The sequence below is a fragment of the Bos mutus genome, chromosome 11 (genome assembly GCF_027580195.1).
Source record: "Bos mutus isolate GX-2022 chromosome 11, NWIPB_WYAK_1.1, whole genome shotgun sequence".
NCBI classification, from domain to species: Eukaryota; Metazoa; Chordata; class Mammalia; order Artiodactyla; family Bovidae; genus Bos; species Bos mutus.
Window position 1 is genome coordinate 59,768,468 of NC_091627.1, and position 23,851 is coordinate 59,792,318.

General features: G+C 48.7%; 1 protein-coding gene across 8 annotated transcripts in view; it reads left to right on the plus strand.

Annotated features, from left to right (window-relative positions):
* PAX8 (paired box 8) overlaps positions 1-23,851 on the plus strand; it is a 65,360-nt gene that overhangs the window by 13,765 nt on the left and 27,744 nt on the right. For all 8 annotated transcript variants that reach the window (XM_070379470.1, XM_070379471.1, XM_070379474.1 and 5 more), the window contains exon 3: positions 23,473-23,638. In XM_070379470.1, coding sequence (XP_070235571.1) covers positions 23,473-23,638 — 166 coding nt within the window. The remainder of the gene's footprint in view (positions 1-23,472; positions 23,639-23,851) is intronic.

Consider the following 23,851-nt stretch of genomic DNA (forward strand, 5'->3'; position numbering starts at 1 on the left):
AAACTCTACTGTCCAGTCATGACCTCTGCCAGCCCCCCCAACACAACTTAGATTATGGGACATCTGTGGCTGTGGAGCCCTGCAGAGACCTTGTTTTCAAATAAGACCCAAGGGCAGTCAGTCATTGGCACAGGTTGATTGTCTGGCCAGCGTCAGAGCTGCTGGAAATACTCAGGCTCTGGGGTTCATGGTGACTCTGCCCAAGTGGGGAAAGGGTTACCAAGAATGTGAGCAACAGCAGCAGGACTTGGACTTGCCTGTTCAAGAATCTGACCTCTTGCTTCCCCAAGGATGACAACATGGAAGACAGCTGGCGGAAGACTGTCCCTGGTGGGCTCCTCGGCTCAGACAGCGAGAATGTCCTTGCTCAGAATCCCTGGGAGCCCCGCCCTGGAACCTTAGGAACACACATGCCCTGTGCACTAAACTAGCAGGTGCAACGTGAGCGGGAACCACAGTCTCGTGGACGCACAGCACCACACCATGCTTGTTGCAGCACCACAGGAACCCGTCATTACAAACAATGTGGTACATTGGAAATATTTCATGCATTTGATCAACAAACATTTGTATAACTTCCATAAATCAGTGATTCTCAAACAATGTTTCCCTGTGGAGTGGACAGAGGTACCCACTTGTGGATATGATGAGTAATGAGTAATGGTGGCAGGAAAAAAACTACAATTATGGATAAAATACCTTTGAGTTAAAGGAGTATTTTTTTTCCTCTCTAGTGGCCACTGTTCATGGAAGGAAAGTTATGACCAACCCAGATAGCATATTCAAAAGCAGAGACATTACTTTGCCAACAAAGGTTGGTCTAGTCAAGGCTATGGTTTTTCTTGTGGTCATGTTTGGATGTGAGAGTTGGACTGTGAAGAAGGCTGAGCACTGAAGAATTGATTCTTTTGAACTGTGGTGTTGGAGAAGACTCTTGAGAGTCCCTTGGACTGCAAGGAGATCCAACCAGTCCATTCTGAAGGAGATCAGCCCTGGGATTTCTTTGGAAGGAATGATGCTAAAGCTGAAACTCCAGTACTTTGGCCACCTCATGTGAAGAGTTGACTCATTGGAAAAGACTCTGATGCTGGGAGGGATTGGGGCAGGAGGAGAAGGGGACGACAGAGGATGAGATGGTTAGATGGCATCACTGACTCAATGGACGTGAGTCTGAGTGAACTCCGGGAGTTGGTGATGGACAGGGAGGCCTGGCGTGCTGCGATTCATGGGGTCGCAAAGAGTCGGACAGGACTGAGCGACTGATCTGATCTGATCTGAGTGGCCACTACCTCACACTTTTCTTAAGTCCTAGGAGTTGATTTAGCATGTATGTGTACTTAGTCACTCAAGTCTTGTCTGACTCTGCGACCTCATGGACTTAGCCTGCCAGGCTCCTCTGTCCATAGGATTTCCCAGGCAAGAGTACTGGAGTGGGTTGCTATTTACTTCTCTAGGGGATCTTCCTGACACAGGGATTGAGCCCATGTCTCCTGCATTGGCAGGCAGGTTCTCTACTACCTGGGAAGCCAGGAGTTGATTTAGCAGCATGTTCTAATTTCGCTAGGTTGAGTTAGCTGTGGTGTTCCTGGGAGAACACTGTGTGGGACCCTCCAGATGCCCCATCCCTCGGGAACAGCTGAGGTCAATATGAGACTGGTGTTGTCTAACATCCACATAGTGACCCCAATTCTGTGAAATGATGAGGTCCCCATGCCTGTGTCAGAAAGCATCCTGAGCACATCAATGGGGAATTTACATTGCCACCATCTAAAGAAAAGATGTGCCCCTTCCTCTCATCTTTACTTTCCCTTAGAAACCCCTTCTTTCCAGGTACTTGGTATAATATAGCACGTATGTATCAGTCATTTAAGGAACCCAGTCACTCTGTGGACCATAAGGACATACACAGAAAAGGCAGGCTACTGGATTGGGGTCTCCTGGCACTCAACTGCCTGCGTCTGTTCGCCCATCACACCTTGAGCAGTTGCTCCTTTGTCTCATTCTCAGCTTCCCTTGCATACACCTAGAGCCGTGTCACCTTCGCTCAAGATTTTCTCTGAAGATCCTGTCACCTCTGACCTTTCCATCCCAGTCACCTGTCTTAGTCAGCCTGGGCTTTGATGTCAAAATGCCACAGACTATGTGGCTTAAACAACAGACATCTATTTCTCAAGCTCTAGAGGCTGGAAGTCTAGGGGGAAGTGCCAGCATGGTCAGGTTCTGATAAGGGCGCTCTTCCCAGTTTGCAGATGGCTGCCTTCTTGCTGTGTCTTCGTATGGGTTTTCCTCAGTGCAGGAGACTGAAGAGAGAGAGTTCTGGTGTCTCTTCCTCCTCTTACAAGGGCACTAATCCCATAATGAGCCATCCACCCTCACAACTTCATCTGATCTTAATCATCTTCCAGAAGCCTCCACCTAAAAATATTATATTAGGGGTTAGGTCATCAACATATGAATTTGGATGGGCACAAACATTCAGCCCATGACACCAGCCATAGAAATCATGATATATTTTTCTTCCTTTCGGATGCACGGACCACTTTGTCCCCCCTCCAGAGGTGCTTCTGTTCCCTGCCCTCTACTCCTATGACACACCTGTCTCTGCTCCTCCTGGCCTCTTTCACTTCTAAGTGGGTCTCCCTGTGGATGCTGTGCCTGCATCACTCCAGGTTTTATTGTAGCTTCTAAGGGTGGATCTGTAGTCCCTTCGTCTCTGACTCTGACTCCCTGGCAAGCCTGTACCTGCCGGGCAGTGCCTGGCACATGTGTCTCACCTCACCCCCACCAATCATGCTCAGTTACTCCCAATTCTTATGATGTGCTCTCCCCAAACCTACATTCCCAGCCACAGAAGCCTAGAGTTCTCACTCCTGTCTCAAAGGGCATCATTACTCTAATATTCAGCTCAGTAAGTAAACATCCACTGAGTCCTTCAGTATGGCAGGCATGGAGTTTAGCTATGGGATTACAGGGCTCAAGAACCATGCTTCTGCATTTATGCTGACATTCTAGAGAGGAAAGCAAACTGGACTTTTAGCCACAGCATGGAGAGAGAGTGAGGGTTTCAGTCCAGAGAGGCACAAAATGCTGAGCTAGGAGATGGTGGCATGCTGGGCTGTGAGTGGATGGCGGGTGGGAGCCTTTCCTGAGACAGGGGCAGAAATCCACCAGGGACTCAGGAGGGACCAGTGGGAGCAGAGATGTGATGTCCTAGGAGTGTGGGCAGGTTCCAGGACTCGGGGTCAGCCCTGCCCATAGCAGACAGCAATGGCAAGACAGGTGGGTTCAGACAGACGGTGTGGGGCTTGGACCAGAGGGGCCAGATGAAGGAGTTCACTCTAACCCTGCCATCACCAAGCCTGAGTCAAGTGCACTCAATATGCATGGGGGGTGGGGAGCTTTTCACTTGTGCATAGAAACTGCCATCCTCCGCTAGCTGGACTTCACATTTCTCTTGTTGCTGATTTCCAAATTCCTTTTAGTTCTCTTGTTAGAGCCACATACCCACTTACTCTGTCTTCTTTGGGCTTTGTGGTATTTTTATTAAGTGGAACAGCTTGGCAATGGTCTGTGATCACTAGATGATTCACATCAAAATGTTCTGGTTTTCTTCCTTTTCCAGTCCTGTTACAGAGAATCTGAGTCTGGTGATTTTCCAAATTCATCTTCGAGTCCTGCTAACTCTTCCTTTGCATACAGTCATTAACAGGCATTTGTGGGCAAACCACTGGTGAACAATCCGAGAAGCTTTGATCTCACCCCTCTGACCCTATTTCCCACTATTTCCGTATGCAAACTCATGTTTCAGCCAACTAGCCTTTGTTTCCAAAATACACCATGTACATTGCCACCAATGTGCCTTTGCCCAGTCAGTGGCGGCTGCCTGGAACTTTGTCCCCACCCCCTTACTCCCCTTCACAATGCCCTGTTCAAGTTCTTTGGGGTTGGTCAAAAAGTTTGCTCGGTTTTTTCCATGTTACAGAAAAACCCAAACAAGCTTTTTGGCCAACCCAAGACTTCCTTGGGCTTCCTGGGTGGCTCAGTGGTAAAAGATCAGCCTGCAACACAGGAATGCAGGTTCCATCCCTGGGTTGGGAAGATCCCCTGGTGGAGGAAATGGCAACCCACTCCAGTATTCTTGTCTGGAAAATCCTGTGGACAGAGTAGCCTGGCGGGTACAGTCCATAGGGTCCCAAAAGAGTCAGACATGACTTGGCAACTCAACAACAAGACTTCCTCAAACCAGACCCTCCCTCTCTGATACCCTCACATTTAGTGACCACCCTGTCTGACTGCCCACTTCACCTGCCTCTGAGCTAGAATATGATCTCTTTAAGTTGTCTCTGCATCCCCAGCATTTTCTTAAAATCATATAGGGAGTGAGGATTCCATATAGTTTCATGATGGTAGTTGTCACATAATTCTCTCATAACATGCTTCGTTGTCTTCCTAGTTGACCTAAGGTGTGCATCTGAAGTTCTCAATGAAGTTTTCCCAATCTGAAATATACTTGATCTTTTCACATGATATTACGGTGATTACTCTCCTATTTTTCTTTATAGTAAGTGGCTACTATAGGACTGAGGTGGGGGCTTCCTAGGAGGCTCAGCGATAAAGATGCAGTAGACATGGGTTCGATCCCTGAGTTGTAAGATCCCCTGGAGGACAAAATGGCCACCTACTCCAGTATTCTTGCCTGAAAAATTCCATGAACAAAGGAGCCTGGCAGGCTACAACCCATGGGGTCCCAAAGGAGCTGGATATGACTTAGTGACTAAACAAGCAAGATATATGCTAGATGCTTAATAAATATTTGCTAAATGAAAGAACCTTTTTGAAAACTTGGTTTCTACAAATATTTCTCAAGTGTGGTCTCTAGTCTAGCATCAGAGGCTCCTGGGGCTCTGTTACCCAGTGTGGTGCCCTCGAATCTACCTGCTTCACTGTCTTCCCATGTTGCCACTGTAGATCAGCATCAGGGAACCAGTGATCTGGAGTCAGCCCACCACAAGTCCCAACTGGAAGTTAATCCCATGTGGAGCCTCTCATGCCAGCCTTCTGAAGAGACAGTCAGTCCTTCTGTGTGCTGGCAACTCCTCTCCTGGGAGATCTCCCATCTGGGTATGGACAGCAGTGGGTCAGACTCAGGTGCAGTCTCAGTTTTGCTCTTAACTGTGTGTGCTAAGTCTCTTCAGTCGAGTCGACTCTTGGAAATCCCATGGACTGTAGCCCGCCAGGTTCCTCTGTCCAGGGGATTCTCCAGACCAGAATACTGGAGAAGGTATCCATGCCCTCCTCCAGGGGGTCTTCCTGAGCCATGGATTGAACCCACATATCTTATGTCTCCTGCATTGACAAGTGAGCTCTTTACTGCTTGTGCCACCTCTTTAATATCCAAGGTGGTGTCCTCAACTACAAGGGGGCTTCCCCAAGCCTGCTGTGTCTGTTCAGAGCTCGAACCTTGTTGATCTGTGTGTGTGTTTGATGGACCTGCTGTAATGAAGTACCACAAACTAGGGACTTCACAACAGACGTGTATGGTCTCACGGTTCTGGAGGCTGGAGGTCTGAGGTCAAGATGTTGGCAGGGTTGGTTTCATCTGAGGGCTGAGAGGGAGAATCTGTTCTGTGTTGCTCCTCTAGTGTCTGGTGATGTGCTGGCCATGGTTGGTGTTCCTTGGCTTGCAACAGCATCACTCTGATCTTCTCATGGCATTCTCCCCATGTCTCTCTCTCTCTATGTCCAAATTTCCCCTTTTGAAAGGATGTGGCCACAGTGAATTAGGGCTCACCCTGATGACTTCACCTTAACTTGATCATCTACAGAGACCCTATTTCTGTATAAGGTCACATTCTGAAATTCTGGGGCTTAGGACATCCACGTGTGAGTTTTGGGGGAGCACAGTTCAATGTGTAACAGTCTGAGTGTTGCTGGTGGTAGGTCTAGCTCAGTCCCCACTTTAGCTTCTTTGGGTTTGAGTGATACCAGCTGTAGAAGCCCTGGTTTGGGACTGACTGAGAGAGAAGTGGACTTCTCTGGTGGTCCAGTGGTTGAGAATCTGCTTGCCAATGCAGAGGACACAGGTTCAACCCCTGGTCCGGGAAGATTCTACATTCCATGGGGCAACTAGGCTGGTGTGTCACAAGTACTGAGCCTTCACGCCCTAGAGCCTGTGCTGCACAACCAGAGAAACCACTGCAATGAGAAGCCTGTGCACCCCAACTTGAGAGTAGCCCCGACTCACCACTACCAAAGAAAGCCTGCATGTAGCAATGAAGACCCAGCACAGCCTAAGTAAATAAACAAACAAATATAACACTAACAAAAGAAGGGAGGAGAAGTGACACCTGTTCTTGAGGGGATTTCTTGTTGCTCAAAGCTCCGTAGTCCCATGGAGGAAGAGATTCTACTTCCCAAACTCAAAACCCATGGATAAGAGCTTCAAGACTCAGTTTCCCCACAGAAGAAAATCAAGTGACAAGCAAACTGGTAAAAGGACCAGGACTCTTCCAGGGTGTGCCTGGGCTCAGAATACATTGTGCGTCATCTGCACTGCCATCTTCCTTCACTGTCGGCCAAGATGGCCCAGTTGAGATGGTGCTGAAATCCCACAGGGCCCCCTGGGCTGTAGTGAATGGGAACATGGTTCAGAAAACGTGAGTCCTGCCTGGGCTCTGCCATGAAGTGAGTCTGTGGCATCAGGCCGGTGACCTCCCCTTCCTGGCTGGGGACCCTCTCAGATGTGGCCCACAGCCTGGCACTCGCGCATGTCCCCCTCCATCGTTGGTCAGCAGAGCATCTTTGTCTGCCATCACTCAGATCATGAGCAGCCTGAGGGACCACTGTGTGCCTCTCTCTTCATCTTCCCACAGGTGGCCTCAGGGCTACCTATGGGAGTTTCTCCCATGGAAAACTTGCCCAAAGCCCCCCCACAGAGCTCTCTCTGCCTCCCCGCCTCTAGTATTAATAGTTCCTGGCCTCTGTTCTCAGGCCTGCAGTCTTGCAGTTGTGGATGTCAGGACTAAAAGGACAGTGGAGATGATCTGTGCCTTTCAAGCCAGATGAGGAAACCGAAGTGCAGACAGGAGGGCCCCAGAGCCGGCGCGACCCTGGTCTCCAAGTTCTCAGCGCCCCTCCTGTTTCCTCCCTGAAACCACAACCTGCAGGCTGAGTCTGCCCCCTGTGCCTTCCTGTCTCCTCAGGCAGTCTTGTCGAGTGTGTAATCCACTTTGCTATAGCTTCTGATTCTGGGGAACCAGCTGTTGACAGGTGTGGAAGCCACAGATACGCAGTTTTGTCACAGATTTTACTCAATGTGTCAGACTCACAAGAGCCATTGTTCTTCATTTGTTCCAACCTGTTTGACTCCTCAGGGCAGCCAAGACCTCTTCTGCTCCCACAACCAAGTCACACACACACACACACACAGGGACACAGACACAATCCCACACACTTATATATACACACAGGGACAGAAACAGTCACCTGCACACACCACACACACACAGGAATACAAACAGCCACACACACACGTACATGAACAGCCACACACATACACACACATACACATAGGGATATAAACAGTCACACACATACACACACATACACATAGGGATATAAACAACCACACACACACATACATACACATAGGGACACAAACAGCCACACACACAGACACACACTCATACACACACAGGGACACAAACAATCACACCCACACAGACTCATACACATACACGTGGACACAGACACACACACACGTGCACATAGGGACACAGACATACACTCACACACTTATACATACACACAGGGATACAAACAACTACACATACATGGGCATGAACAGCCACAAACACATACACATATATACACACAGGGACATAGACTCACCCACACACATTCATATACACACACACAAGGGCAAGAATAGACACACACACACACACCCATTCATACAAACCAAGGAACACACACACTCATATAAACACACAGGAACACAAACAGCCACATACACACAGACATGAACAGCCACACACACATACACATATATACACACAGGGACACAGACACACCCCCACACACTCATATACACACACACAAGAACACAGCCACATTAAAAAAAAAACACAGCCACATACATACACATTCATATATACCGAGGGACACACACACTCATATAAACACATAGGGATACAAACAGCCACACTCACACACTCATACAGACATACACAGGAGCACAGACAGCCACACAGACACACACACTTGCAGAGAAATGTACGCATACACCCCACCACAGGTTTTCCACAGGGTTATAAAAAGAATTAAAGGAGACAGTGCTTGTGAACAGATTTTAAATCTTTAAGGTTCTTTTGGGTATCAGGGATGATGAACCTGTAAGTTTCTCAAGGGCAAGAACTGTGTCTTCTACTCAGAAACCATCTCCCCACATACACACAGCCTGGAATATTATTAGGCATAGAGTGGGCTTTCGTTGAATTGAAATCTAATGAACTGAAAATTGCTTTAATATAGAACTACTAAAAGAAAAACAGCATTAATGTCCGTAAGCCCCTGACCCCAGGGGGAGTTGAGGCACAGCACAGTGACTGGTACAGATGCTGGGCTCCTACGGGTGGGATCAGTGAGTGCCGACATGCCTGCCTCGAGTGTGCCCACTCTCCGAAATGCAGAGGCCCTGGTCCTTCCCACTGCAGCCCCAGGTGTGCGATTCCAGGGATCTGGAGGCATCTAAGAGGCTCAGTGGGAAGGAAGGAGCTGACAATGACCTCTAGGCAACCACCAGCAAGTACCGGCAAGTTCCATTTGCAGCCTCTCACCAGAAGTTTGTGTTTAATCCATAAATTCATGCTTTCAATAAATATTTATTGACCATCTACTGAGTGGATATAAACTCTGGGCAAAAACAAAACAAAACAAAACTTTGGGCAATCGCCAGACGAACTTTTTTAAAAATACGGACATTGTGCCAAGAGATTCTGGTTGAACTGACGGGGATGGAAAGTTTCTGAATACCCCAGATACTCTAGCAGGCAACCAGAGTGGAAAGCACCAGTCTTCTTCCTGTGATGCAAGCTTAGATGGTCGGATAGGACACTATACCTGTCCTCCAGGAGCTAGGTGTCCAGGGGTCAGGCAGAGCCCTGGCCCCAAGAAAGGCCAATAATGAGACTTAGATGGAGGGCTGTGGACCAGGGCAGTCAGAGGGGAAGAGGGTAGTGGATAGGGAAGGCTTCTGAGAGGTGGTCCAGGCAGTCCTCTGTCCTTGGTAACATGATGGCCAGGGTGCGGGGTATGTTTTAGCCACCCCAAAGCCACATCCACAGAGAGGAAGCTTCCGCTCTTCAGGAAGGGGAAGGAATGTGTCCCCAGCTTGGGAAACAAGGATGGAGGAGAGACAATGCCCAATATTAATCACAGGGAGAAAGTGGCCCAGTGCTGTTTGGCTTCCTAGCATCATTGACTCAGTGGACGTGAGTGTGAGCAAACTCCAGGAGATGGTGAAGGACAGGGAAGCCTGGCATGCTGTAATCTGTGGCGTCGCAGGGAGTTGGACACAACTGAGAGACTGAACACCAGTAACAACAAATCTATGGGATCTGAGAAGCTTGCAGAGGCTTCCAGAAAACTTGAGACAGCCCCAGAGGGGAAGATAGCCAGGAAACCCTTGGGCTGGGTGATCTTTCAGGGCTCAGAACAGCCTTTTGCATTCTACTTGCCTCCAGTTCTCCAGATCCCACATTCTTGAGCTTTCCAGACAGGCTTCAGGACAAGGCAGGAACTCTCATCAAATACTTTTTTGAGGGAGCTTAGAGGTCATTTAGGGGGCTTGCCTGGTCGCTCAGGGGTAAAGAATCCACCTGTGATGCAGGAGATCTGGGTTCAATCCCTGGGTGAGGAAGATCCCCTGGAACAGAAAATGGCAACCCACACAAGTATTCTTGCTTGGGAAATCCCATAGACAGAAGAATCTGTCAGGCTATAGTCCATAGAGGTCTCAAAAGAGGCAGACATGACTTAGCAACTAAATGATAACAACAAGATGTTATCTGACATTTACAGGAGCTCCATCCCTGGAAATCCAAGCCCTGGGTCCCTTCCTGGGAGAGAGGTGACAGGGTTAATCTCAGGGCTGGGGGAGGCGGAGAAAGGCCTTGAAACCACACAGTGAAGCCAACCAGATTAATAGAAGAAGGGGGGGTGGTGTGTGGACCATTAGGAAGACAAAGAGAAAATCATGCTGGAGCAATAGAAAGGGAAATCTAATATCAACTAGGGAAAAATAAATGGAGATTAGGGCAAACAAATTAGCTTTAATGGGTTCAATGCTAATACAAGAATAACAGCAGAGCTGCGAATGCCTTTGAGGGGAAGATGGGCTAGAGAACCAGAGCAGTCATGCAGGCAATAAAGACAAGACAGCTCAGGGAGGGGGAATCAGCCAGAAGAGCAAGGGGAGGGGGGAAGGTAGAGAGAAGGGAAAACTGGGCATGAATGAGTTGGGGGAGAGGTGCAGGGGAGGAGTCTGCCATCTTGGACAGGAGTGGAGGGAACTGGGGCAGGGAAGGGGCTGAGAGGAGCAGAGGCCATCAGCAAGGGATGGAAAGAAAAACTAGCAAGACAGTGGGAGAAGACTGAGGACAGAGGAATAAAAACCTGCGTAGGAAGGACTGGGGGCAGAAAGGGAGTGGAGGTGGATGGCAATCAAGACATGGAGGAGGACAAACCAGTGTGGAAGAGGGGGGAAATATAATGGAATTTGGTTCATTCTCTGGCTAAAGAAAACTTGTAAAAAAGGAAAAATTCAACCTCAACAGCATAAAAACCCAGAGAGGCTTCTGAAGTGGGCTTTGCCATGCACCCATGCTTGGCAGGTGATGTGAAGACACATTCGCCTGCAGGGAAAGTTCTGACTGTCCATCTGGAATGGCCACACACTGCCAGGGGCAGTGCCAGGGGCACCTGGGAGCCCTCAGCTGGAGTCTCAGTTCTGCCCTTTGGTAACGATGCACCCTTGGGCAAGTTACAGACAGTCTCTGCTCACACCTCTTCATCTGTAAAATGGGGATCATGTGCTGTTATGAGAACTGGATGAGAAGATGCACATAGAGAGCTCAGCCTGGCTCCAGAGTGAGCCCTTCTCACTCCCCTGGCTGTCAGTCTTATTCCTAAGCATTGACTCTTGGCGGGGGTTGTTGTTCAGTCTGTGTTGTTCAGCTCAGTTGTGCCTGACTCTTTGCAACCCCATGGACTGAAGCATGCCAGGCTTCCCTGTCCCTCACTATCTCCCAGAGGTTGCTCAAACTCCTGTCCATTTAGTCAATAATGCCATCCAACCATCTCGTCATCTGTCATCCCCTTGTCCTCCTGCCCTCAATCTTTCCCAGCATGGGGGTCTTTTCCAATGAGTTGGCTCTTCACATCAGTGGCCAAAGTATTGGAGCTTCAGCTTTAGCATCAGTCCTTCCAATGGTATTCAGGGTTGATATCCTTTAGGATAGACTGGTTGGATCTGCTTGCTGTCCAAGGACTCTCAAGAGTCTTCTCCAGCACCACAGTTCGAAAGCATCAATTCTTTGGCACTCAGCCTTCCTTATGGTCCAACTCTCAGGTACATACATGACTACTGGAGAAACTATAGCTTTGACTATATAGACCTTTGTTGGCAAAGTGGTATCTCTGCTTTTTAATACACTCTCTAGGTTTGTCTCTGCTTTTTAATGTGCTATCTAGGTTGGTCATAACTTTCCTTCCAAGGAGTAAGCGTCTTTTAATTTCATGGCTACAGTCACCATCTGCAGTGATTTTGGAGCCCCCAAAAATAAAGTCTGACACTGTTTCCACTGTTTCCCCATCTCTTTCCCATGAAGTGATGGGACCAGATGCCATGATCTTCGTTTTCTGAATGTTGAGGTTTAAGCCAACTTTTTCACTCTCCTCTTTCACTTTCATCAAGAGGCTTTTTAGTTCCTCTTCACTTTCTGCCATAAGGGTGGTATCATCTGCCTATCTGAGGTTATTGATATTTCTCCCAGCAATCTTGATTCCAGCTTGTGCTTCTTCCAGCCCCGTGTTTCTCATGATGTACTCTGTGTATAAGTTAAATAAGCAGGGTGACAATATATAGCCTTGACGTAGTCCTGGGTGTTCATTGGAAGGACTAATACTAAAAGCTGAAACTCCAGTACTTTGGCCACCTCATGCGAAGAGTTGACTCATTGGAAAAGACCCTGATGCTGGGAGGGATTGGGGGCAGGAGGAGAAGGGGACGACAGAGGATGAGATGGCTGGATGGCATCACCGACTCAATGGACGTGAGTCTAAGTGAACTCGGGAGTTGGTGATGGACAGGGAGGCCTGGCGTGATGCGATTCACGGGGTCGCAGAGTCGGACACGACTGAGCTACTGAACTGAACTAAACTAGGTTTGTCTAGGTTTGACTCTAGGGGGAGGGCGGTGAATACTGAAAGTAGCCCATCCTCCCTTTCTCCTTCCCCTCTTTCTTCTTCTTTTAAGAAAATCTTGGTAAAATACCAGCCAAGCTTAGTTCTTTCCCAGTTAGAGACTAATACAGGGGATCCTCTTTATCCTCCCTCTGTCTCCCTCCCTCCACCCCTCCCAGTCCTCTCTCCCTGTTGGAGATGAAAGAACAGGGCTACACCCTCCCACCTCTGGGCTGATCTAAGGCAAGAGCATCCGAGGAAGCCAGACCTCTTACCTCTCATTCCAAGGGCTCTGGGAGACCCTCAGATCTGCCAAAACATCAGAGTGTAGGGGGCTGGGAGCTGGTCCTCATGACCTTACAACCCGGGGGCCTCTTGGGCTGCATTAAAGTGCATGAAGGCCCCACAGGAGGGACAGTGGCCAATAGGCTAGGAGAAGGAATCACAAGAATAAGCCCAGAAATCAGTGACTAACCACCCAGCCAGGGAACCCAAGAGGGGAAAGAGGAGCTGGGATGACTTCCTGTCCCTCAGGGAATTCTACAACCTCACCTTTTGCTCATCACTCAGGATTTTGAAGGAGGAAAAGCAGAAACTGATCCAGGCAGGAAGATGGGGTAGATGGGGTGCGAGAGCTTTGTCACCTGCAGAGAAATAAGTTCATTAAATTAAAACTATTCCCATAAAATTATAACCTCCAAGAGGGTGAAGATCCACCTGTCTTAATCCCTGTACATCCCCGGAGCTTGGAGCCATGCCTGGCCTGGGAGCAGTGATGGTCAGATGATAATGGAGAATGTTTTTGAGTGCTATACACGCATCGTGTATAGCACGCAACACTATGTAGATCACACAGCACGCCTAGGAAGAGAGGCAGAGAGAGGTGAAGCTCATGCCAAAATCAGAGGAACAGGGCTTTGTATGTAGGCAGTCTCTCTCCTGAGCTTGCTCTTCTAACCTCTACCCTATACAGCTTCAGTGGATGAAAATAAATGAATCAATGAACCTCACCCCACTCATCTGAGCAAGAGGACAGATTTGCAAATTTCTTATGGTTTGGGCTTCTATGAAGGACTGATAAGCGTGCCACACAGAAGGGCTAAAAAGCTGAAGGATGAGACAGGGCTTTCCTCTTATTGCATGTGGTTCTTGTCAGCATGCCTCACCAGCAGCAGGTGATCCAGAGACAAACTCTCCAGGAACCCTGCCTCCTGTGCCCCTCAGATGGACGAGCGGCAGCCAAGAGTTACCATCACCTTGGAGGTCCGAGCCCAGTCCCCTTGGCCCGTCCTTAAAGTGTCAAGGTTCTGATAAGTCCAACGTCTTCCATTTTTACCCTGGTTCTAGGAATGGGGGCATCTTCCCACAGTTACTGTCTCAGGGTTATCCCAGTGCTCCTCTCTGTTCTTACAAGCTTCCAACCACCTAGATAAACAGGTCCCTCTATTCAAGCACCTCTGCTGAAATACCTAGAAACAGATTTGTGTTTTATGATCAGCTCCTGACTGATGCTGTACTTAATGCCAGAGGAGGTCAGAGGAAACAGGATCCCAGGACTGCGTTGGTCATATCCTTGGCCTTGAACCCAAAACACAGTGCTGAACTCCTTGGCTATGAGGTCTGGGAAACCAGTTTCTTTTTTATGGACAGACATCAGGGGTAATATCACCCCACAGCCCTGAGTCACAAACTTATCAAGTGGGTCTTTGAGTCAGGGATGTCCCAGTTCCCAGGAGAGGAGGTTTTTACTATCAAACTGTGGTCCTCCCTAGCTGGAGCCAGGTCTTGTGGCTCTTTCCTTCGGTGCATGTAGAAATCTCCCCACCAGCATTGTAAACCACTCATCATTTTCCATAGCCCTCTATGGCCAGGGTTAGGGAAAAAAGGCCTCCCAATTTGGAACCCAAAGTCTTGAGTTGGTGACAGTCTTCTTATTGGTGTAAACTGGTGACAGGAATATTTATCTCACAGAATTGTCCTGCCCAAACGACAAGGGTGTGTGTGAGCCATTATGCTCCCTGCAAAGGTGTAAGCCTGACAAGTGTCACACCTTAATGATGACCTTGAAGGTTGGATGTGAAAGCCAACTGAAAGGCCCTTGCATTCATCCCATGGTTCCTGCAGAAGGAAGGCAGACCTCTCTTCTCCTGTGTCATGATGTCTGGGCCTCCTGTTTAAAACAACTCATGTCTAAGAGTATGTGTCATTGAAAGAGACAGAGTTCTGCTGAAAGCAAAGAATGTGTGGGCTTCACTCAGCTTGCTTTGGGCCTGCTTTCTTTCCTGCCTCCCTCTCTTCCCTCCCTCCCTTCTTTCCTCCCTCTTTCCTTCCTTCCAGGAATGAACTCAACCAGCATTTATTGGGTACCTACTGTGCATCAAGGATTACATGAGAGATTAGGGTTTCAGAGACAAAGAAGCCAGGCAAGGACTTCCCTTGTGGTCCGTGGTTAAGAAACTGCCTTGCAATGCAGGGGGCATGGGTTTGATCCATGGTCAGGGAACTAAGATCCCACATGCATCAGAGCAAGAAAGCCCATGGACATAACTACTGAGCCTACCACTCTGGAGCCTTTGAGCCACAACTAGAGAGTCCACACATCTCAATAAAAGATCCTGCATGATGCAACTAAGATCAGACACAACAAAATAAAGAAATACATATTTTTAAAAAAAAGAAGCCGGGAGAGGGAATATCGTGTGCAAAGGCCCCAAGACAGGAGGACACACTGAGCTCCAAGGTCACATACAAGGTCTCTGAGCGTGTAATGCAGACAGTATGGTAGAAGCTGGCCTCTGATGAAGCTGAAGGTCAGGTTTTATGCTTGCATGGCGGGTGGTAATGTGACCAACCCAGACAGTCTTAGAGGAGGTGCCTCTGTCACCCAGAAATTTCTGATAGCAATTTGAATATAAACATGGGGGAAGGACTTCCCTGGTGGCTCAGTGGTAAAGAATCTGCCTGCCAATGCAGGAGACATGGGTTCGATCTCTGATCTGGGAAGATCCCACATGCTGTGGAGCAACTAAGTCTGTGAGCCACAACTACTGAGCCTGCACTCTAGAGTCCAGAAGCCACAACCACAGAAGCCCACATGCCCAAGAGCCCGAGCTCTGCCACAAGAGAAGCCACTGCAATGAGTCCTTTCACAGCAACCAGAGAGTAGCTCCTGCTCGCTGCAACTAAGGAAAAGCCCACACAGCACAACAAAGACCCAGTGTGGTCAAAAATAAATTTTAAAAATTATTTTTTTTTAATGGGGGAGAGATCTGGACTGAAGATAGCTGGATGCCTGGATCCCATCAGTACAGGGTTAGAAGGTAAAAGGAGAGAGGGTGGGATCACCAAGGATGATGGTGTACAGTGAGGCATCACTGAGACCTCAGTGAAGCCTGAAAAAAAGTAGATAACATAGAACAAAGCAGGGAAGAGAACCCCATTAAAGAGAAACACAAGGAACCGGGACCAAGTGCCAAGCCTTGTCATGGAAGACTCTTTAAGAGGGATAACTCAGCACCCACCATCCACCAACTTCCTAGCATCTGAGCACCTGCTAAGGATAAGGCATATCACGGTGTGATCCCTGAATAGCAAGGGATGAAGGGAAGGACATAGGAACAGCCAAGTATGACCACTTGTTGAGAAATCTGGTTGACATCAATAAGAAAGAGAGGTTTCCTAGTCAAGGGGAGGTTTGGTTTTGTTTTGTAAGCAGACGCTGGGGAGGCAGCATAGATGAATTTAGTTGTTTGCAGGTCCAAGGGATGGGCCTGGTTAAAAAAAAAAAAAAAAGGAGATGTAATATAAAGTTAGTTACTTCTTCCTTGGGCTCCCCTGGTGGCTCAGACAGTAAAGAATCTGCATGCAATGCGGGAGACCTGGGTTCGATTCCTGGGTTGTGAAGATCCTCTGGAGGAGAGCATGGCAATCCATTCCAGAATTCTTGCCTGGAGAATTCCCTTGGACAGAAGAATCTGGCAGGCTATAGTCCATGGGGTTGCAAAGAGTCAGACACCACTGAGCAACTAAGAACGCACAATTAATATAAAGACAAAGACATAGGAGGCTGACGGACAGAGTTGTGGCACAGGTGGAAGGAACCAGTGAGAGACGGATGAGAGGAACAAGCAGCAGCCTTACCGACCTACTGTCTCTCTTCTCTGGTCACCCTTGGGAGAAGGAGTGCAAGGCACAGAGACCAAGGTCACGCAGCAAGTCCAGGGTAAAACCAGATGCACACTGCTGCTTCTCAGCATACCGGCCCCTTGTTGTAGTCCAAGGGCCTAATGTGCCCAGGTAACCTAAACCTCATAGATACCGGAGGGACTCAGCATGTAGACTTAGGGTGGAAGGTGGGACAAGAGGTTGGAACACCAGGTCTCCACGGCCCTGGAGCGTCTCCCTTGGCAGTGATTTGAGGCAGAGGTCCTGGTCTTTACTCCTTTCTGTGCCAGAAAGGCATGGAGCCTAAGGGAACAGCTGCGAGGTTACAGCAGGAACAGGCCCACAGGTGAGTGTGCTGGGGAGACAACATCATGCGGCTGAGATGGTCAGAGACTGGGTAACTCTAGCGTGGCCACCATGCTTGAGGCTATGGTCCGCAACCTCTTTGGCACCAGGGACCTGCTTCCTGGAAGACAATTAAACTACAGAGTGGAGGGTAAGGGGGTGGTCTTGGGATGATTCAAGTGCATTACATTCATTGTGCACTTTATTTCCATTATTGTCGCATCAACTCCACCTCAGATCATCACTCATTAGATCCTAGAGGTTGGGGACCCGTGCCTTGGGGAGGACAGGTGGGTACAGCGAGACTTACAGGACACCCGAAAGCAGCCGATGCACCCTCCACTGTAGTCCTTCCAAGGCTCATATGCTCATCTTGACAGTTCTTTTAGGCTGAAACAAAAATCTCCAGATAGTCAAGTGGAAATTTTCACAGCGCAATACATCAAACCATTCTCGCTTTCGGGCTAGGCAGCAATGTGAGAAATTAAATAGAACATAAAGCGGGGAAAGTACCCAACCATGGGACTTGGGGGTCTTACAGTGGGGAATGTAAGACTCACTCACCAACCATCACAACAGCCCCCCACACATTTGTAAAGCATTTTTCTGCCACGTGTATTTACCAAAGTGTTAATTAAACTTTTGTAACAGGTGCTAGGTAGACAGAGACAGGATTCTTGTCCTTGAGAGTTCATAAAAGAATCTAAACAGATCAAGGTACTGTCCAGTGCAAGAAGTGCTGTGACTAAGACTTGGGCTATGGGGCTCAGGGACTTCCCTGGCGGTCCAGTGGTTAAAACTGCGCTTCCACTCCAGTGGCATGGGTTCAATCCCTGGTCTGGGAACTAAGAACCCACATTCTGTGCATGTGGCGTGGCCAAGAAAAATTAAATCAAAATTGAAAAAAGATTGTGGGGCACAGGGAAATTATCCTACATCTCAAGGGTCTGAGTATCTGTGCATGTAACAGAAATATGGGGCAATGACTTTTCTCTTGTCCTCATGCATGTGTGACTCTTTGCAACCCCATGAACTGTAACCTGCCAGGTTCCTCTGTCCGTGGAATTTTTCAGGCAAGAATACTGGAGTGGGTTGCCATTTTCTACTCCAGGGGATCTTCCTGACCCAGGGATGGAACCCATGTCCCTTGTGTCTCCTGCATTGACAAGTGGAATCTTTACCACTAGTGCCACCTGGGAAGCCCCTTCTCTTTTCCTCCTACCATCCTTACTCCTCAGAGCCCTGTTAAGGAGTGAAGAATGACAAAAGAAAGTCCTCAGATCTCTCCAAATGGTCACTTTTCCAAGTATACATTTCTGGACCACAGGCTTCACCCAGAACTTTGTAGAGCTCTGTCCCCTCACTATAGGCTCAGAGTTCTCTGTCCCCAGGCAAGTTGGCATCCCTTTGTCTGAGGATCTCACAGTCAGAACCCACTTATGTCCAGCCAGGCTGTCTTATCTTCTTCCTCCACCCCCACGACCTCCAGACCAACAAAGGGCCTTTGTTCAGGAAGCCTCAAACCTCTTCCTGGGTCATACCTTCCCCACCTCCCACCCCCGCCCAACCAGGGGCTCCTACTCATTCCTGGCTTCCGGCCTGAGAGCCCACCTGGTCCACAACCACATGGACAGGTGGTCAGCAATGATGGGTAGCCCTGGGGCAGGAAGGAAGGATGCGCCCACCTCTAGGCTGCTAGTCTGGTGGTGACTCGCCCAAAGGCGTCCACTCCCCCACACCGGACACAGGAGGGACAAAAGCCTTTGGGTGACCAGGACTCGGCTCCAAACCTCAAACCATAAGGCCTGTCTCCATTTGCAGCCAGCAGGCTCTTTCCACACCCTCCACCCTGCCTCTCCGACAGCTATAGTAAATGTTTTTCCATGTCTTGACAGCACCAAAGCCTTGTGTGTGGATTTTCTTCCTATGGAAGCTTCTTCTCTTGGTTACCTCCCAGTCATTCTGTGCTACAGCTTCCCTCTGACCACTTAGGGCTCCTCTGGCATCTGACTTACCTCTTCCTAAAAACCTCTCTCTTAACATGATGATTCCAAATTTATCTGATTGCATGTGTGTTAGTCACTCAGTTGTGTCCGACTCTTTACCACCCCATGGACTGTAGCCACCAGGCTCCTCTGTCCATGGGATTTTCCAGGGAAGAGTACTGGAGTGGCTAGCCATTCCCTTCTCCAGGGGATCTTCCCTACCCAGGGATTGAACCCAGGTCTCCTGCATTGCAGGCAGATTCTTTACTATCTGAGCCACCAGGGAAGTTCAATTTATCTGACTGCATCTCTCCAAAGATTGAAAGTTCCTCGAGGGCCAGCTTTCCTGTCTTGTTCAAGGTGACTTTCCCAGTGTTCTGATTTATACTCACTACTTGGTATATATGGGCTTCCCAGGTGACTCAGTGGGTAAAGAATTCACCTGCCAATGCAGGAGACACAAGGGACACAGTTTCCATCTCTGGGTCAGGAAGACTCCCTGGAGGAGGAAATGGCAACAGACTCCAGTATTCTTGCCTGGAAAATTCCATGGACAGAGGAGTCTGGTGTGTTACAGTCCATGGGGTCACAAAGAGTCAGACAAGACTTCAAGACTAAGCATACTCCCACTTGGTATATATGTGTTGAGATCAAAAGAGATGAAAACTGTAATATACAAACAATAAAAACCATTATTCTAAGAAGATGGGGCTGAGGTGGGGGGTGTACATGCAGTTAGTCTTTCTCTGAAATTTTCTTTACCAGCCATCACCTGAAGTCAGCATCAGACACTGCAGGACGTTTTGTTTAGCTCTTAAGTGGATAGAAACAATATGCTTGAAAAAAAAAACCCAACTTTCTCAAATCATAAAATTAAAACAGGCAGTAAATGAAGCGTAACCCTTAAAAATGTATAAAAAACATATGGCAAGAAAGACAATATCATATGATTTTGCTTATATGCAGAACCTAAAAAATTGATACAAATGAACTTATTTACAAAGCAAATACAGATTCACAGACTTAGAGAAAAAACTTATGGTTACCAAGGAGGTAAGGGGGTAGGGATAGATTGGGAGTTTAGGATTGACATGTACACACTGCTATATCTAAAATAGATAACTAGGGACTTCTCTGGTATGCCAGTGACTAAGACTCTGTGCTCCCAGTGAAGGGGGTGTGGGTTTGATTCCTGGTTGGGGAACTAAGATTCCACGTGCCATGCAGCGTGGCCAAAAAAGTAAATAAATAAAATAGGTAACAAACAAGGACCTACTATATTTAAAAAATGACTAGATGGTAAAATACTGTATACATGGAGGGATAAACAAATTAATAATAATAAGCCTGGGGGGGGGAGAAACTACTCTTCAGAAGGAAATTTAAAGAATATTTCAAAAGAATTCAAGCAATTTTTCAGAATAAAAGAAACTACTGAAAAAAGAAATTAAAATAGGCAGAGTCAACACAGGAATCTAGCCCAACACCCTTTGCACGGTAATATAAAGAACTCAGAAGTCAATAAAATGAAATAAATCACCAGGGACTTCACAGTTTAAGAGCCAGAGATATGAGTACATCTTCCCTTTCACACAGATGCCAGCTGATCTAGTAAATAACCCTTCCAGCGGGTTCCAGAGAGTTTGAGTCTCTAAGGATATCGATCAACAAGCCCTTCAGGAAGATTTAGGACAGTGATCGCCCACAGCTTCAACGGAGAAACAGGATAGGTTTGTTTTTAAGGCACAATTCCCAATTCATGCTACCAAAAAAATAGCCTTTGATTTTTTTTAACCAATTGCCTTTCTAGGGGTGAAGACTTCCACCTGTAGGAACGCTAGCTTTCAGATGTAGTGGGCCTAGCATGGACACCTAAGCTCCTAGATGACTTGGCAGTCTTAAGTTCTGGAAAATGGGGACAAAGATGAGCTGCTCGAAGTCTTGTCCCTTTGGGTGGCTCTCTGGTGCCCCCTTGTGTTCAGTGTCTGGACCCAGAAGAGCCAAAAGCCTCAGGAATGGAGTGAGGGTGGAAAGGCTGAGCCACTCTCCAGGACTGCCTGTGGCCAGTGAGAAGTCAGCCCTCTCCAAAGCGGGCTCAGGCCCCTTTGCTGAGCACTGGGATGTCTTCCTGGCCCTGGTGGAAACACTGGCTAGGGCAAGTTGCCTAGAACTGGAAGCAGTTCTAGGTGGAAGCAGTGTCCAAGGTCACCCAGTGGCCTCCACTAGGGAGATGGATCATAGCGTCCTTCCTGCCAGGTGTTTGGCTAGCGGGCTTTTCCTCCTGACTCAGTGCCCAGGCCAGAGGCACTTGTAGCCTCTTAAAAAAAACAGACATTGACCGCTCTGCTGAAGACAGCTTGAGCCCCTGAGGGGTCATTGCAAGGCAGTTCTGAATGTGCTAAGTCAGTGGGCAGTAATGAGCACAGTGTGCCTAGCAGAGGCACGTCCAGCCCTCAGCCATAAATTGTCCTTAACGGGCTGACACAGGAGGCCTGGCAATGGCTCTTCCTCCTCACCCACCCACCTGTTCCCCCTGACTCCCACCCCGGGGCTCTGCCATCCTAGCCAGATCACCACATCATCATGCTGGGACCATGGCATCTCTAGCGTGGGACTGTAGGGCCAAGGCCAAGTTTCCAGGATCTGTTCTGGCCACAGAACAGGGCTCTCCCAGCAGCCCCAACAGGAGCATTTGTTCCTGGTTAGATCTTGACCCCCCATCATGCAGGCTGAGTCACATCAGTCACATGAATGCTCACTGTAACTCTCTAAGCCCTGGTCTCCTCCTTGGCCAAAGGAAGACCTCGGGCCTGAAGCTCGCCCACCCAGAATCTAGGGATTTTAGAGAATTGAGTATGTTAATAAATCTAACAGATGCCTTCTCACCTATAAGCCTTTGTACATGCTGTTCTCACTGCCTGGAACAGTTTTCTTCCTCATCTCCTTCTCTAGTCTGACGCCTCTTTATCTTCAGCCTCAGTTTAGACTTCTCCAGGAACTCTTATAGGGCTTCCCTCATAGCTCAGTCAGTAAAGAATCTGCCTGCAATGCAGGATACCTGGGTTCGATTCCTGGGTCAGGAAGATCCCTTGGAGAAGGAAATGGCAACCCACTCCAGTATTCTTGCCTGGAGAGTCCCATGGTCAGAGGATCCTGGCAGGCTATAGTCCATGGGGTTGCAAGAGTCAGACACGACTTAGCAACTAAACCAATACCAATACCAGGAACCTTTCTCTGGTCCCCTGAGCCTGGGCTTGGTCCCCTCCAAGGGTTCCCATAACCCCTTTCATGTCCAAATCCCAGTCCTGGCTCAGGTCCACTTCTGATGTCCCAGATGTGGCCATGACATATGGCCACGAGCTGGTCTAACTCTTCACTTGAACCCCATGAGGCAAGTACAGGAATCACATCTACCTTATCCAACTCAACATTAGGAGGGCTGGTACAGTGCCTGCCACGTAGTAGGTACTCAATAAATATGCATTGAGAATAGGTGGATGGGCTCAGAATGAAACACAGGCTGGGGCTGGAGGGTAGAGGCCAAGTCAGGAAGGCACCTAAGGAGACAGGCGCACATCACAGTGTGTCCATGTTCTGTACCACTGCCCACTGCCTGGCACGTCAGTCCTGGAAGCCCCAGAACATGGGCCAGTGAGGCCTCTGCCTGCCTCTCAGTGCTCCGAACAGAGCTCAAATTGGAAGCCCAAGGACAAGGCCTGCTCTATCCTAGATCAACCAGAGAAGCTCTGCTTTTATTCTTTTGAGTCTGGGTTTCTCATTGTTTTTGTGCTTAAGAAATCTAGCTCTATAGTTCAAAAGAAGAATGAGAATAAGAAACTTAAATACCACTGATTTCTTCGTCCCATGCCCTCATTTTAGAGATGAACAGAGACGCAGAGAAAACATGGAGATTTCCCCAAGATCACACAGCTCAGCGTCAGAGTAGGAAGACAGAACCTGAATCTTCAACTCTTTAGATACTTTCCAGAGGGTAGAGGAAGATGGTGGGATTGTCATTTGGAGTGAGGTGCTGAGGGTCTGAGAGGAGACCGTGTGTGTACTCTGTCATGTCTGACTCTGCAACTTCATGGACTGTAGCCTGCCAGGCTCCTCTGTCCATGGAATTCTCCAGGCAAGAATACTGGAGGGGGTTGCCATTTCCTCTTCCAGGGGAATCTTCCTGATCCAGAGATTGAACCTGTGTCTCCTGTGTATCGTCATCGCAGGTGGATTCTTTATCTGTTGAGCCCTCTGGGAAGCCCATGAAAGAATGCTGAGCAGACACAAAAGGTCCCCAGAGTGGAATGTGCCCCTCAGTGGCATCATACATCCCTGCCCCTGCCACCCTGAGCTAGCCCCCACTCAGAGGCGGGAAGCAGAGGGGTACAGCAGGATCCCCAGGGGATGTGACCAACAGAGCTCAAGTTTAGGGGCTCTCAACAGCCAAGGCCCATATGCCGGCTGATTCTCTGCCTGGTGGCCCTGACAGCAGTCCCCCCGGATTACTGTCTTTCAGGCCACGGAGGGCTGAACCAGCTGGGAGGGGCCTTTGTGAATGGCAGACCCCTGCCTGAAGTGGTGCGTCAGCGCATCGTGGACCTAGCCCACCAGGGCGTGAGGCCTTGCGACATCTCCCGCCAGCTCCGTGTCAGCCATGGCTGTGTCAGCAAGATCCTTGGCAGGTAAGCACAAAATTCACCCCTACCCCCTTCCCTCCCAGGGACTCGGGTCCACTCCGGTGTCCGGCCTGGGTTCCAGGATCTGAACAGGATGTGGTAGGGCTTCCGGGCCTCGCCCATCTGCTGCTCGTCTGTGTGTGTTTCCTGCTCTTCCTTCCTCCCTCATCCATTTCTCCTTCCTTTCCTTTCTCCCTCCCTCATGGTCTCTTCTGCCCC